The sequence below is a fragment of the Mytilus galloprovincialis genome, chromosome 8, assembly GCF_965363235.1.
Source record: "Mytilus galloprovincialis chromosome 8, xbMytGall1.hap1.1, whole genome shotgun sequence".
NCBI classification, from domain to species: domain Eukaryota; kingdom Metazoa; phylum Mollusca; class Bivalvia; order Mytilida; family Mytilidae; genus Mytilus; species Mytilus galloprovincialis.
The window spans coordinates 65,037,799-65,054,725 of NC_134845.1; the positions used below are offsets into that span (position 1 = coordinate 65,037,799).

Here is a 16,927-nt window from a genome sequence, read left to right on the forward strand (position 1 = left end):
GTATTGTATTTTTATCGGTTTAGGATTGTTTTAATTATGTCTGGCCTGTGTCCATACAGTTCTAGCGTGGGTTTTACAAGTAACCATGATAACGAAAAAGATTTTGTAATCATGGTGAATATCGATATAAAAAAAAAAGCATGTCAAAAACAATTAAATACAATCTTTATTGTGTTCAAAGAGGGTAGGACACTCACAACCCATAACTCGGGCCCCTCTTGGTTACATGTATATGTATTTTTTTATCTTAAATAAACGTACTATGCTATCAGAATTGTTTCATATTAGATAATAAATATGACGAAAAAATAGCTTTTGTTAGTATTACTACTATCCCATCTAAATAAGTGTGCAAATGTACAATATTATCTCAACGACCTTTCTATGTCATAATGTATTCGTACTTGTTAAAGTAAAACAAAATTGCACAACATATGACTGATCCCGAAAATGATAGAGGGAATCTGGTGTAGTTTACATTGTCATATAAAGTTCGTTAAAATTGGACTGATAGTTAAATAATTAAGAAAGTCACAAACTCATAGAAAATGAACCTCCGGGATCCTTGTCTTGAGACATCTTGAAATATCTTGAGACAAATTTCCAAGAAGCGTGAGGCTGTTCATAAAAGGAGATGGACTGAGGTATTTGGTTCCATGATATTAGCATCACAAAGTTGTGTAGTGTGCTCAAACATGTGACAAAGTTTAGTCTGTGAGGAAATAGAAAACACTTTACAGTCAATAATTTCCCCACACGCATTTGCACAGTCAACTTTCGCTTTTAAACCATTTCTGTGTATAACTTCTGATTTCAACGGCTGACTTGAAATGGCACTACCGTAGAATGCTGTTCCATACTGTTGAAAAGTTGGAACACTGATGACTTCTCCTACAATGCAAATATGATTGTTTTCATTTTTATCATCACAATTTTTTCAAAAACAATAACGTGACTTAGCATGTTGAAGAGTTCTAAAAAAATGAATAGTATTCTCTATAAATTGAATTTTTCTCACTTCACGTTTTTGGTTTTTGTTTGTTACAACCATTATTTATATTTTTACTGAAATCATCAATTCGAATGAGAAAAACTAAGGGCTTAATAATGTACAAAACAACGAAAAACAAATATTTAACACAACAACAAACGACAATCACTGAATTACAGCCTCCTGACAGTCACATACATACGGAATTTGATGGAGTTAAACAAATCAGCTGGAGTCCAAAGCCTAGCCCTAACCTCGAAGAGTGGTGTCAAATTAAATGTTTTGTAAGTGGAGCATCAACGAACATATAACATATTTCTGTAAAATGTGCATTGTTTAATTAAGTCTAACATCAAAACTTACTAATACGATAAATAGATAGCCTCCAATCTGCACCACACATTTGTGTCCAGTTCCCTAAACATGGTGTATTACATTCTGAATCGCTGATATTCGGATGGATTGCAAGATCTGAGTGTGGGTCATTACCACAATGGCACCATTGTCGAGACTGGAAAAAAAAAATAAAAAAAAAACTTTCTTTTTTTGTGGTGAAAACTATCCAACTTATAGTATGTCGTGTATATGTAACTACAGTACAGTAGTATACATATCTTTTAGGGGCCAGCTGAAGAACGTCTCCGAGTGCGGGAATTTTTCGCCTCATTGAAGACTTATTGGTTTACTCCTGCTGTTGTTTGTTACACGGTCGGGTTTTTGTCTCTTTGACACATTCCCCATTTCCATTCTCACTTTTAGCATACTAATGCTTCACTGGACATTTATCAAAGGAAATTTTTATGTTTGATCAACTCATCCAAGATGTATTATGTTTTGAATCGTTAAATATTTGTGTATCGAACATCACCGATGAACCTTTTATAAATTATACTTTAACTCTTCTGTGTAATGTTCTTATGTCTTTTTTTATTTATTGTTTGTCCAATGGTTTTAGCTGATTGCTGCGTTCATAAGTCAAAAATATCACATGAAGATATTTATAATGCTCACATCTAGCAGTGAATTCCACTCTTAATGGAAAAGAGAACATTTTGATCCATATGAGCTTTTTAGGGGTGTAGTTGTGATTGCAAATGAGGCATCAATCTCACAGAGACAAGATAACTCGGATTGAAGCAATCATACAGTCTTTCGTTATGAGCAAAATCAATACCGTGAATCATTTCAAACTAAGAACTAAATATGATGGGCTCACTGTTAATTTTGGATTTTGATTTTTTTTGTTCATTGTATTACTTAATATTTGCTTTTAGCATGTGTCCTTAATGAACACCCAAGTCCTTCTTTTTATCAGTATCATTAAGATTATTCTGTGACCAACAGTTATTCAGCCAGTTCAATGTAGATGCGATACTCATAATGCATAATCACGACTTATTGAATTATGTCTTTATAACTGGCTATGCGGTATGGGCTTTGCTCATTGCTGAAGGCCGTCCGGTGACCTATAGTTGGTAATTTCTGTGTCATTTGGTCTCTTTTTGGAGAGATGGCAATCATACCACATCTTCTTTTATATTTTAATGCTAATATGCATCATATGCATATTGGACACAAATTAAAAGGTTATAATAAAGGAAGAAAAAGACCGTTATTAGCGGTCATGGGCCTTTTTTTATCGTTAAAATACATAATTACCTGCACACCGGCATATCTAAACCCATCATCTGCGCATCCAAGTATGCACAAGTCTATAGTCAAGGTTAAAATGTTTGTGCCTCCATATAAATAAGGAAACTTTCTGATTGGATTGGAATCTATGAAACAGCCTACGTACTCTGCATGTCCTGAAAAAATAAACTTTCATAACAGTTTCATCATTAGCTGTTTTACTTCATAGCCTTTAAATAAAGACAAGAAAAGAGATAAAACACAGTATTGTTTACGGTGATATTGTCAAATGAAAATTATCGCTACAAACGAATTGCATTAAAATAACATTTATTTTTTTACAATGCTACATTTTGTCGATATTTATAATATATATTTACCCAGTCACATTTTTATGTTATTGTCTGAGGTCAGAAGCACGTTATCCTAATATTGGCTTTGGTAGACGGGTGCAATAATTAGTTTTCGTTTGTCAATGTTTACATATGCGTTCGTTATGTGAAAAATGTACTCATTTCTGATCCTTAATATGTTCTTCGTTATACCAGAATATTTACTGTTAATATGTACAAAGCCCTGAACACGCATGACAAAATTGCCAAAGTTGTTAAGTAATAAACACAGCAACACCAACATCTCTAATTGACGAACAAACTTATCAAATTAAAAACCACTAATGAGGGTACATAAATAGTAAAATAAGGTTTCACATGTCTAAACTAGTATATTTATAGATTTAATAGTCTACCACTTCACTTGATTTATTTTTTTTTTGCGTATAATTTCAGTCTGAGGGTTTTATATAAGATACCGTTGCAGTCAGTGTTTATTGGAAAAGAGAGCCGGAGAGCTCTGATATATTTTCGGCAAGACAACTGACAATCATAGTAAAGTAAGATTGAAGCCGATCGACTTGCCACGTGAGGGTTTCGAACTAACAAATCTGGTAATGAAAATCCCGTTAAAATAAACGCTGTCGTACTCTCTACCACTAGGGCCTCTTGATCAATAGAATAACAAAATATGAACCTGCATGTAGGGTCATAATAAAAACTTGATAGGTTTAGCTAGCTATAAAATCATGTTCATTAAACAATCTAAGAAGATGTCTGTATTAAGTCAGAAATATGACAGTTGTTGTCCATTCCTGTGATGTGTTGATGTGTTGAGCTTTTGATTTGTCATTTGATAAGGGACTTTGAAATATCCTTGTACATGTTCTAGTTCGGTATTTTTGTTATTTTACTTTTTACTTACATGGTTGATGTTAGAAATCATTATTTGTATTTTTTCAATTCAGAGAAATATATATAACGATATAAATGTGTATGATTTACTTACCCAGCGCAGAGTATGTACACTGAAACATATATACAAAGGCAATGATAAATATATTATTAACGGTGTCAGCTTAAATCGATCTTAATTTGTATCATTCTGAATGTATATTTAATGGTCCGACCTCGTTTAGTTTCAGCTGTTTTTGTTTTGTTTTGATTTATGTGGGTTTCTTTGTGTCTTTAGTAACTCTTTACTCCATGTTTTGAAAGAATATATATAATTTTTTCACATAACGGCTATAAATAGAAAACGACCCATTCAGCATTACATTTAATGGTAATTTCTTGACAACAACAAAATCATGAATGATTAGATGTTTTAGTGGTTCGAAAACATATCTTATAATTAAAATGAAACATTACAAAGTGGCGGGCGTAAAAGGAGGGGGATATCTGCACGGAAGAACGCGAAATAACATTGCCATTACACAATGAATGAACAACTAAAAATGTCTTGCAACCGATTTCACGAAACACGGCGAATAACGAACCTTTTTCACGGCTGCACGTGAAAAAAAATGGAACCACGTTTCACGGAAATAACCCTTTGCCGCCCTCATTACAACCCTGAACCCTTACCTAAAAGTTAAAAGTCGTTACCCAAGTCTTTCCTTTTACTACGTATAATATGAAATACGAGAAGAGTTAGGTTTATTTTTCTTACCTGTAAATCAACCTGCTCTAATTGAAATACCAAAAACACAAGTTCTATTAGTCTATGCATGACACGTTTATATCTGAAACAAACAACCATAAAGCTGAAATACTTTGTATTTATGTATATATGCTTGATTTGTATTGTACAAGACAAGAAAAACATCTAAATACTGATTTGAAAATACCATTGGAAGCAGTTCGAACAGTGATATGTCTTGCCATTTGTTAATTATTCTTATAGTAAGGTCCAACGAGTTCATATTGTTTGAATCGATATACAATCGTTCTAGGGTGACTTATTGCATTAATTGATGATGTGCAAGTCTTACCGTTGGGTTGAGTCACTACTGGTTTAATCAAATTATATCAGGTTTGAATCATATACATTGTCAATGATATTTTGAGTCGCATTGTATAAATTACAGGTTTTCGTAACGTTTAATGTTCTTGTTAACATGGTTAAGACACGGTATTTTCGTAGGTGTGGTTTCCAAACACACTGGATTCGTGATATTTCCGTCGTTTTCTTTAATGTGTTATAGCATTCTAGTGGATATATGTCCGAATGTTTTGTGGTTTTATATTTTTGTGTAAAGAAGTAGGTTCGGTAAGAGCCCGATTATTAAGTTCAATGTTTCAGGATAAAAGATATTTTAAGATGATGAAAAAACGTCTGAGGAAGTTAAATAGAAGTAATTGTTTTCAAAGTTTTATTCTAAAGCGTTGATCTTTATATGACAAATAGGTCAAAAACAGAGATTTTTACAAATTTGACAAAATCGTACTGATTTCAACCAAATAAATGCGTGGGAAAAAATAGAGCAGAAGCGCCGACAAACTAAATATTTGATTCAGATATGAATAATGCCATATCAATGATTGTGCTGAAAGATTTGTTTGTCGACGCCTGTGTGCTATGTTCCTATCCAAGAAATCACTAAAAAAATCTAATTTCTTTAAATTTTCGTCGAAAATAAAAATTAGTGCAACTTCATAAACAGTGCGAAAGTACCTAAATTTTCAAAAAGAAAAAGAAAAGATTTTGATAGCAGATGAGTCAATCGTTACCATGTGGCGAAAGTGAGCAACACAACGGGTGCTACTAGTGAAACAGGAAATGCTTGCACTTCTATAGCACCTAAGATCCACCTAGTTTTGTGAACGGTTAGTGCATGTTGCTCAGTCTTTAGTGTTCTGTATAGTGTTTTGTGCACTTGTTGGTCTTTCGCCGCTTTTTCTGTTTTGCCATTGCGTTGTATTTTCTTTCGAATCTTACTTTGTTTATTCTGCCTAAATTTTTGTTTTATCAATTTGCTGCTGTAAGCAATTTATAAACACCATGATGCTTTGTGTTTTTTTTAACTATTGAAAATTTGTTTGAAATGCGTATAGTGTTATAACTTTACGATTTAAGATATGCTTTGTCTTGAGATTTCTTATTTCACTTCGTTGTACTTCGGTATGTCCCTGTGTTGTTTATCATATCAATTTACCAAAATGGCAACCGTTTTCTAAAAAGCTTTCTTGATTTGTCAAAGATTGCATTACATTTATCTCAAGGAGAAAAAAACTTATCATTAAAAAGTGTAGAATTTGATTAATATACCTAAATCGCTGAGTTTTTCACTTCTTTAAATCAAGTGTACGTGTTAAAAGAAAATCATATATATTATCAAATTCTCCTTAAATGTACTACTATTTAATATATTGTCTTCAAGTACACTTATACGCCGATATGTTCCATACTGCGTATGCAGTTACATCAACTGCGAGTATTAGACCTCTTGTAGAATTTCGACCACCGCACCGTGAAAGTGCGAGGCGAAAACCAAGATTACAGAGCGTACTGGTGTACACGTATAAACATATAAACAATGCCATAATATTTGGTTCTGGTGTAACAAATATGCTATACCCTTTATTCCGTACGGAACAAATACGATAAAATGTCTTCCATTTGGAACTTATATTATAAAGGAACTTCTTTTTCATGACAATGGACTATAAATAGTAGTAACTTATTATTAAAGAACAAATTATATGCACCAAATCATTCAACTAGTGTTAAGGAAAAGTTTAATTATCAATGACACGATCCTGTAAACTTCAACAGAAAACTCGAAAGTTTTAATTAAAATTAATTAGCGATCAGTTATCTTTGAATGATTTATAATATGCTGATTGAACGTTATTGATTAGTAATAAATTTTTTTCCCAAAAAACGTGCATACATAGTACAGAAATAACTTTAGAATATTCATGCATTGGTTCAATAATTTCCACAACATTAAAATTACAAGAAACTCATTTCTTGGATCTTTCATATATGACTTTAACGAATGAATTGTTAATTTACATTCAACATAAGATATAGCGCTATTTCATTCCTTTTGAATACAGTACTATGTGTCATTAAGAATCATGATATATTCATGATTTAAATCTTCTAGATTTGTATTTCTAATATAAAACGTATTTTCTTGATTGCATCTAAAAAGAGGGACGAAAGATACCAGAGGGACAGTCACTCATAAATCGATAACGCCATGGATAAAAATGAAAAGGACAAACAGACAAACAATAGTACACATGACACAACATAGAAAACTAAAGAATAAACAACACGTACGCCTACAAAAACTAAGGGTTATCTCAGGTGCTCCGGAAGGGTAAGCAGATCCTGTTCCACATGTGGCACCCGTCGTGTTGCTTAGGTAGCACTCAATAGTTAGAAAATAAAATAAAAAATGAGCCACAAAATGTTTTATCATCTCCTATTCCTGGATTTCTAATACATTAACATAACTGTTTGTGTTGTACATGTGCATATGTATGTAATCAGTATCTTCCATAAATTTGATTTTCAAAAGTTAAAAGGGTGAAACATAATTCCTTTTCTGTGTATCCATGGCAATATTCTGCATTTATTTACCATAAAATATAGCAAAAAGGGGGGTAAACATTTCCCATATCCCCCAATTTTTGGATCAAACTAGAATTTCAATGCCTTTGAGTGATACCTTTTTAAAAACTGTTTTATCGTTAAATCTAATAACAAAGTTCGTGCGACAAAAAAATGGAAAAAAACCTTACAATAATCATGATAATTGCCAGACCAATGTATCGTATGGACATACAAATACGGACTGTCATATAGAAAGCAGCCTATACTACATACAATATATGATCGTGATGTTCATATAAACGCAATACGAAGGCTATTTAATACTCAGCTATCCAAAAATGAATTGTATTGCACACTAGCTCTTATATTTGAAAAATCCACAGGAGCCAAAATGCGAAACTACACACCTAACTGTGAAGTGCTACCTTATGAGATAACAAATCCGGAAAATAGTCTAATTCGGTAGATCACATTCATAAAAGGGAAGGGGGTTGCAATTTCGACGCCAGGAAAATATCCGATATCACCTGTGAAACGTCCATTCCACAACGGTCAACCAACTCGTGATGGCGTCCGTAAAATTTACGAAGAGATGATTTCAACTTCACCATCTGGAACTCTTGATTTAATAGCTTCCTTGTGAGCAGCAACCCTCTATCAAGAAAATCATGATCGAAAATGCAAGCACGGGAATATCTTATCAACCGGGAGACATATGCACCGCGAGCAGATGTCGCTGGAATGTTGCCACCCAGAAATGGAAAGTTCACAATTAGAAAGCTGAAATCATCTTTTTGTCTTTTGTTTTGTTTTCAATCGAATTTTGAATTGTTTAGTGAAAGAACGTCATCTATATAGCGGAAAGTAGTGTGAAAGGATATTGCAAACTTCTTATCTTTCTTCCTAAGAAGTTCCTGCATGAAGTCAGTCTCATAATAATACAGAAACAAGTCGGCAAGAAGAGGAGCACAATTTCGTCCCATTGGAATGCCGATAGTCTGTTGAAAAACACGTCCTCCGAACGTAAAAAATATGTTGTCAATCAAGAAATCAAGCATCTTGTTACTGTCAGTTTCGGAGAATTTTTTGTTAAAAGCATTTTGGAGATACGTGTAAAATATGTTTTTTTTTAATAATTTAATAAGTATAACGACATACACATCAAATTGCAATACCAACGAAGTAAAACAAATTAAAAATAACTAAAACAAAAATTGCATATTACATATCTTTAAAAGAATCTTTATATATATATATTTCCCTATGTATTCACAAAAATAGTAACATTCGTCAATCCCTCGTAAGCAATGTCAATAACTGGTATGATATTGGCTGATTAAAGTAATAAACCTTGAACCATGTTTTCCCTGAAAAATTGACAGCACTAATTTTAGTAATATATATTTTTTTCTAATTATTGTAAAATACTATTCACCCCAACGATTTTTCAATTTTAGTAAAAGAGAGATTCGACAAAGACTTCTATATTAATTTTACTTCAATGGATTCAATCGTCAATTTTGATACAATTCTTTCATTGTTAGAGTAGTCACATCAAGATTTACACAAATGTAAACAGTTACGATGAACTTCTTTGTATTTTTTATTCATTAAATGTCTGAAAATAACAACATATTTTATTAAAATGTAATTTTAACAAAGAAATCGACAGATATTGAAAACATAGTTACAATAACAGCTGTGATGTTTCACAGTTTTCTTTAAATGGACCTATTAAACTTAATATTATTATACCAGTCCAAGTTTTCAAACAGTTAAAATTGAAAAAAAAACATTCAATTTACCGATTTTAATAAAAATAGACAAAAACTAATCCGCTTTTTTTTCTAATTTAAAATTGTTCACAAAAGAGCTAATTAAAATCGGTCAAATTTATATTGAATATAAGTACACTAGTCCAAGTTTTCAAACAGCTTTAATAGAAAACAAAGTCTTCAATTTACCGATTTTAATTGAAATAGACAAAAACTAATCCCATTTTTTTCCTAAATTAAGATTGTTAACAACAACAGCTAAATAAAATCGGTCAAATAAAAAAAAATCTATAATCTCCTTTGACTGAATTCGCTTAGGTTGCCACGTGACAGTTCTACATGTAACGAGAGTTCACGTGGTTAAGGATACTGCATATCGAGAAGGAATTGGCAAAAAGAGTACGGGAAGATGATAAAGCAATTGCATCACATTTCTGGGGCCGTGCCAATGAAAGTATCCTAGAATATCTCCTAAAACATGTCTAAGAACATTATTTAGTATGGTCTTATGACGTGTCTGAGACATGTCTTAGGATGTAACACAAAGCTTAAGATAATCCTAACTACGACGGCCATAAGGCCATCCTAACACATGTGTTTATTTGAAACAAAATATGTAGAGAAGCCAATGACACATATTTTATTGTATTTCACTATATATGTGAGAAAGTGAGGGAGGATGACTCTTTCTAGAAAACTATTTACTCAAAAAAAAAGTTTGAACATAATACTAGGAGATACGTTATTAAATAAGATAAAAAAAAATGAATTTCATACGACAACAAAACTAAAAAGTCACACAACATAGGTAAAAGTGATATTCGTGCTGCAATCCTAACTACGATGATCTTAGCCTAGGACCATCCTAACACATTTGTGTAAGTGAAAAAAATATATAGAGAGAGAGGTCAATGACATATATTTTATTGTATTTCACTATGTATGTGAGAAAGTAAGGGAGGATGACTCTTTATTGAAAACAATTAACTAAAACAAATAGTTTGAACATACTACTAGGAAATACGTTACTAAATAAAATAATAAAAACATGAATTTCATACGACAACAGAACTAAAAAGTCACACAACATAGGTAAATGAGATATTCGTGCTGCAATCCTAACTATGATGGTTCTAGGATCATCCTTACACATTTATTTAATTGAAAAAAAATATGAAGAGCAGCCAATGACTTAATTTTATTGTATTTCACTTTATATGTGAGAAAGTGAGGGAGGATGACTCTTTATTGAAAACAATTTACTAAAAAAAAGTTTGAACATACTACTAGGAAATACGTTATTAAATAAGATAAAAAAAAATAAATTTCATACGATTACAGAACTAAAAAGTCACACAACATAGGTAAATGCGATATTCGTGCTGCAATCCTACCTACGACGGTCCTAGGACCATTCTAACACATTTATTCAATTGAAAAAAAATATGTAGAGAAGCTAATGACAAATATTTAATTGTATTTCACTATATATGTGAGAAAGTGAGGGAGGAAGACTCTTTAAAATGGAAAACATATCCTATGATACTTTGATTGACTAGGCCCCAGAAAATTGGTCTATGTTGTGTCATATGTTCTATTGTTTGTCTGTTTGTCTTCTTTCATTTATAGCCAGGCGTTGTCAGAATATTTTCGTTTTATGATTTTGACTGTCCGTCTGGTATCTTTCGTCCCTTTTTAATGTTAGTATGTAAATTATTTTTTTCCTTTGGGTCCACTCGATTTCATTACATATATTGAATAAGGATTAACTAAAAAAAAGTATTTTTTTCAAAATCTAGATTAACATTACACCGTTAAGTCTGGTGCAAAAAATGTTATGCCATATTTGTTGTTTTTATTTCGTTTAAGGATATCGTAACTTTTATGTTTATCCTAAGACACCTATTTATATATCCTAACTTAGGACCAAAGTTAGGACATATCTTATTTTAGGAGACTTTCGTTAACCTGACTTAGGACTAAGACGTGTTCTTAGACCATCCTAAGAAATGTCCTAGTCCTAGGACAGCTTCGTTGACACGGCCGCTGAATTTTTTTATAACATAAAGGATTTGTTTTCATTTACGAAACGTCAATTTTCACTTGTTGATAGTAAAAATAACTAACAAAGAACATATGATATAGTCAACTTATTCATTTTGTTTTTTTTTTTTGTTTTTATTAATTTGAAGTTTTATGTACAATTTCTATCTAATATAATAACTTTCAAGATAACAATTAAAAACTGCAAAATGTCATTAAAATAACAAATTTCTGAACAGCAACCCATCAACGGGTTGTCTGATACGCTTGAAAATGTCAGGGCAGATAGAACAATTTTACTGCTCTAAATGCTTTGATTTTTGAAATATACGCCACAATCTACATTTTAACCCCTGGGTTCTATTTTAGCAATGGCGGCCATATAGGTAGGCGGGCCGGGTCATCGAACACATTTTTTAAACTAGATATCCTAGTGATGATTGTGACTAAGATTGGTTGAATTTGGGCAAGTTGTTTCAGAGGAGAAGATTTTTGTAAAACTTAACAGATGACGACGGACGACAGACGCCAAATCAAGAAAACATCTCAATTGGCCTTTTGGACCAGGTGAGCGAAAAAAAAAGATCGGTTTTCCTGCCCCCACCCCATCCTCCTAATCATGACTAAATTTACTCTGTTACCACTAAAATGAACGTACATACTAAGACTTTTTCACTTTTTATTTTCATCTTTATATTTACTTTTATGCTTAAATGTTGCCATTTATAAAACAAAACTTTACGACAAAAGAGATGATTTCAGCTTTCCAATTGTGAACTTTCCATTTCTAAGTAGCAAAATTCAGGCAGCACCTGCATACGGGGTATATATCTCCCAATTGATACGATATTTCCGTGCTTGCATTTCCTATCATGATTTTCTTGATAGAGGGTTGCTGCTCGCAAGGAAGCTATTAAACCAAGAGTTCCAAATGGTGAAGTTTAAATCATCCCTTCGTAAATTTTACGGACGCCATCACGAGTTGGTTGACCGTTATGGAACAACCGTTTCACAAAAGATATCGTATATGTTCCTTACGTCGTAACTACAATCCCCTTCCCTTTCATGAATGTGACCTACCGAATTAGACTATTTACCGGATTTGTTATCACATAAGCAACACGACAAGTGCCACATGTGGAGCAGGATCTGCTTACCCTTCCGGAGCACCTGATATCACCCCTAGTTTTTGGTGGGGTTCGTGTTGTTTATTCTTTAGTTTTCTATGTTGTGTCATGTGTACTATTGTTTGTCTGTTTGTCTTTTTTTTTATTTTTAGCCATGGCGTTGTCAGTTTATTTTAGATTTATGAGTTTGAATGTCCCTTGGGTATCTTTCGTCCCTCTTTTATATCGGAACTTTACATTTTACATGTAGTTTCCCTTCATGCCTTCTTATAGTTTGAAATATACTGAATGGGTAGTCATCAATGTCTATAACACCCCCATGTGTGACTCATGTGTAGTTTTTTTTTTATAATCGAATTTATTATCTAAAGCTGGTTCTCTCCTTTGCAACATACGGGTAACTCGGATACCTTGTTGTGTAATACATCTGTCAGAGTCAAACAGATACAGAAGAGGGAATCAGTTTACAATGATCGTTCTACTTCTTTCATGAATAATTCATTATGTGTTTTAAAAAAAAAATCCTTTAGAATTCTATATCTTTGTCACAGTTCATCGACAAAAAGACCGTGGAATTATAATTTGACTTTATTATGTAATCTTATTATATATAGTATGTCTGAAATTTTCTGTTTGAACATAAAAGAACTGTTTGCATTCAATGAAACAATGATGTGCTCGATTCTACATTGATGATATTAAGTAGAGTATTCATGATGGGTTTAAGAATAGAATCAGCCGGTGCATTCCGCAAATAGTTCCTGATAAAATTATTCTGTAAGATCGAATATTCATTTAATGTAATTATTCTGTTGTGAAAAGAGAAAATGTAAGAAAAAAACTAATAATTATAGATATAAGATGATGTATTATCAGTGCTAATGAGACAACTATACATCCGTGTGACAATTTGTAAAAGTAAACGGGAAAACCATCTGTCTATTCTATACACTTATGAATCACATCAACAAACAACAACCACTGGACATCAGGTTCCTGACTTAGGACAGGTGCAAACAAATGCAGTGGGTTTAACTGTTTTAATAGGTACCAACCTTCACCTTTACCTGAAACAATAGTGTGACATCGCAACAGAGAAAGACACACTATAAAATATAAATTAAAATGTTTCAACCCAATCAAAACACATATTAACACTGACAAACAAGTATATAAACACTGAAGGAATATATTTGATCTACGACACAATGTAGTTTATATAACAAAGAGTCACCTAACGTTATTGAAATGGAGGTTTAAATATTGATGCTATAATATACAAAACATTGTGTACTATTATTTCACAGATATGCAGTTTTCGTTTGAAGGTAAATGCTATACAACAATCCATTGGGAAATCTAATGAAAACTAATAGAAGAAAATTACCTCTTTTTATAATAGAGTCGAGCAAACTAATAAATATATATAACAATGCGACACTGATCAAAAGATATTCCTAGTAAATAACTATTGTACATTTTAAAGGTTTTTTTAACTGTGTTACTAGAAATAAATATGAAAATACACGATGTTCAGTATTTTTTTTCATATCGAGTTAACTGCATTAATTTAGAAGGTTGTGAAACTGGAATCTATAATATGACAATGTTTGCTGCAAATTGATAAACTAAAATTGGAAAAAAATCATGCGCTGTTACAAGCAACATATAACCATCTTTCGGGTCACCTTTTTTAAGTGTTAATCAAAGTCCTTAGTTAGCATGTTATAATTTCCCTAATCATACTTTTTATCAAATTCTAAGCGTTCGAGTACACCGATCTGTTTTGGTAACATGACAGTTCAATGTAGACTAGACATTTTCCATTCGGCAATCATCGGTAGAATCCGCTACTCTCTAGATGAGGATATCGGCCGAGTTGAGACGAATGAACAGTTTTCATGTATATAACAATTTAAAAGTCTGTCGGTTGAAAAAATGAAGATTCTGGTGCCGATTGAGGACCTTGGAATTATATAAATCGGGCATCAATCTGTTCATTTTTCATTTATCTCTACCTGCCAACCTTTATTTTTCCATATTTTAACAGTTTTAACAGAGACCCATCGATTTCTGCATTTTGACTTTCACTTTCAAATGGACGTCAAGTTACGAGAGAGTTCGTGGCCTCAAATATTCAAATAGTTATATGTTTTCACCTCCTTTATAGGAGATCGATGTTTAACATTTAAAAGCCAACCACGATTTTTCACCTCCTTCACAGGAGATCGGTATTAAGCATTTAGTTCCGACCACGATAACAATCACAAGCTCTCGGACATTTAGATCACTTGCATCGTAAATGAACGAGGTGTTACATTATGGTCATTTGCACTGTTTTCTCGTGGTCACGTGATAATCTTTGAAAATGAAAGTCAAAATGCAGAAATCGATGGGTCTCTGTGAAAACTGTTAAAATATGGAAAAATAAAGGTTAGCAGGTAGGTGAAACTTACATAAATGGAGAGATAAATGAAAAATGAACAGATTGATGCCCGATTTACATAATTCCAAGGTCCTCAATCGGCACCAGAATCGACGAAGCAGCGCATCTATTTTGGGTGGGCAAATATCCACTTTTTGATATGGGACGAGCTCTGACGTCCCACGGCCCCAGCTTGTCTGGCAAAACAGCCGTTGGACGTCAGAGTAATCTCGGACTATCGGCACCATAGCTTATCAAGTTACTTAATTAGAGACAATTACTTGAACGGTGTTGATATGTTTTGACCTAACAGAAAAGTAATTCGATGTAACTAAATGTTATATGCAAAGTAATTGGTAAGCTGAAACCGTCTTTTTTATAGTAAAGGTTTGTTCAAAACCGACCGACATTGTCAATTTCTAAATGCAAGTCAATATAATTATGATCCAGACTTACTGCATCTGTTGTATCATTTATAACAAGGATGAGTGTGATTTGAAATCTATGTCATAGTGGAATAGCTAAAAAAAAATCAAAGAAATGTAAAATTGATGAATGGTTCACTGTTTGTCTGGCAAATATATCATGCAGGTACATGACAAAAAATTAGCCGCTGGTCTCCCCGCATACAAGAAGGACTTTTTACACTAAAAAAAAGACTGTATAATGGAAAAGGACAGAAACTTCACTTTGAACATGTTCAACTAGTTGTTTCTATGACCATTCAGCATACAAAATAAGTGGCACTCTCTTAACACGAGGCATCCGATTTAAAGTCCCTATCAGGTGAGGCTGGTTATATACTGTACATACCTTAATCTCCGTACAATCAATTGCATACAGACGCCTTTTATTAATTTTTTTAACACATATCGACTATTCAAATGATATTACTCCATAAAGTGCTTTGCATCCTTTGAATTGTATGTCTGCTTGATTTCAACATAAGTTGCATACATTTGTTTCCGGTTTTGTTAAAAATTAAGACGAGGTTTTTACAGAAAAAAATATTTCAAATTGGATAAATTGATTTGTTTTAATTACAATACTCATGATACTGTACGAAAAAGGTTCTGAATGAACTATGAATAAATAGATATTCAACTATTTCTGAAACAAATGAAAATATTCTTGATTGAATAAACACACTAGTACAACAAAATCCACGAAAATACTTTCAATAGCTTACCCTTTAGAGAAAGCAATAATATTTCCAATTGATATAAATAACACTCAATGAATTTTAGCCTAAATTGAAGATAATGAAAACTAATAAGATATTCAGAAGAAAATATTAACATTTTACAAAAAATTGCTTATAGCGCTTAAAGTATTTAATGCGATTAAAACTTTAAATTTAAATCGAATTTCATCTTGAAAAAAGTGTCTTCGTAAGATCAACAAAGACGACATCAACGAAACACTAGTACCTTGATAAAATCGTTAATGAAAAAAATAGTAGTTAACTTAACTTGTCTGGTAGATGTTGTCTGAATCATATTTTAATTATGAATCGGATATTCCAATATTTACTTTCTCTAATTAAACTGTTTACATGGAATACATTCGATAATAACCTAGTATTTACATTAGATGAAATAAAATGGAAACACAAACAAAAAAATTGTTGGAAATGGATTTTTGGTAAGTTATTGAATTTAGAAAACAAAAATGTAATACCAAAAAGAACTTCTGAAGTACCAAAGTTCAATCACTCGTCTAACCTTCTAGGGTTCTTCTATACTGAGTAGATTTGAACGTTTGCATTATGTTTGAACTTTTACTACTAAAATATAGGACATTACAAAGCAGGACTGCAAAAATAAGAATAAGAAGGTCGAGAGAAGGTGGTCATTCATTGTTTCATTCTTTGAATTTTTGATAATTTGGTAGCATTCATTGTTTATTTTGCCAATTATTCTCTATTCTTTATATTCCAGCACCCCATTATGCTTTATTCTATATTTAAGGCCTTTGTTTTGCTATTCTATATTGTTTTAGTCATTTCTTTCTTCTACTCTTTGTTTTGTGT

The 16,927-nt window shown here is 32.3% G+C and overlaps 1 protein-coding gene across 1 annotated transcript; it reads right to left on the reverse strand.

The window, feature by feature from the left end:
• Positions 1-440: 440 nt before the first annotated feature.
• LOC143043456 (uncharacterized) lies at positions 441-2,790 on the reverse strand. Its single transcript, XM_076215746.1, has 3 exons — positions 2,651-2,790; positions 1,355-1,502; positions 441-891 (listed from the first exon to the last, which is right to left on the reverse strand). Exons 2-3 carry the CDS (start codon positions 1,392-1,394, stop codon positions 623-625), a joined length of 309 nt encoding a protein of 102 aa, XP_076071861.1. The 5' UTR covers positions 1,395-1,502; positions 2,651-2,790; the 3' UTR covers positions 441-622.
• Between the last annotated feature and the right edge of the window lie 14,137 nt (positions 2,791-16,927).

Coding starts and splice junctions, on each gene's coding strand:
- LOC143043456 (XM_076215746.1), bottom strand. CDS start 1,394: ATGTGTGGTGCAGATTGGAGGCTATCTATTTATCGTATTA. Junction 892..1,354: donor GCTATCTATTTATCGTATTA/GTAAGTTTTGAT, acceptor TTTGCATTGTAG/GAGAAGTCATCAGTGTTCCA.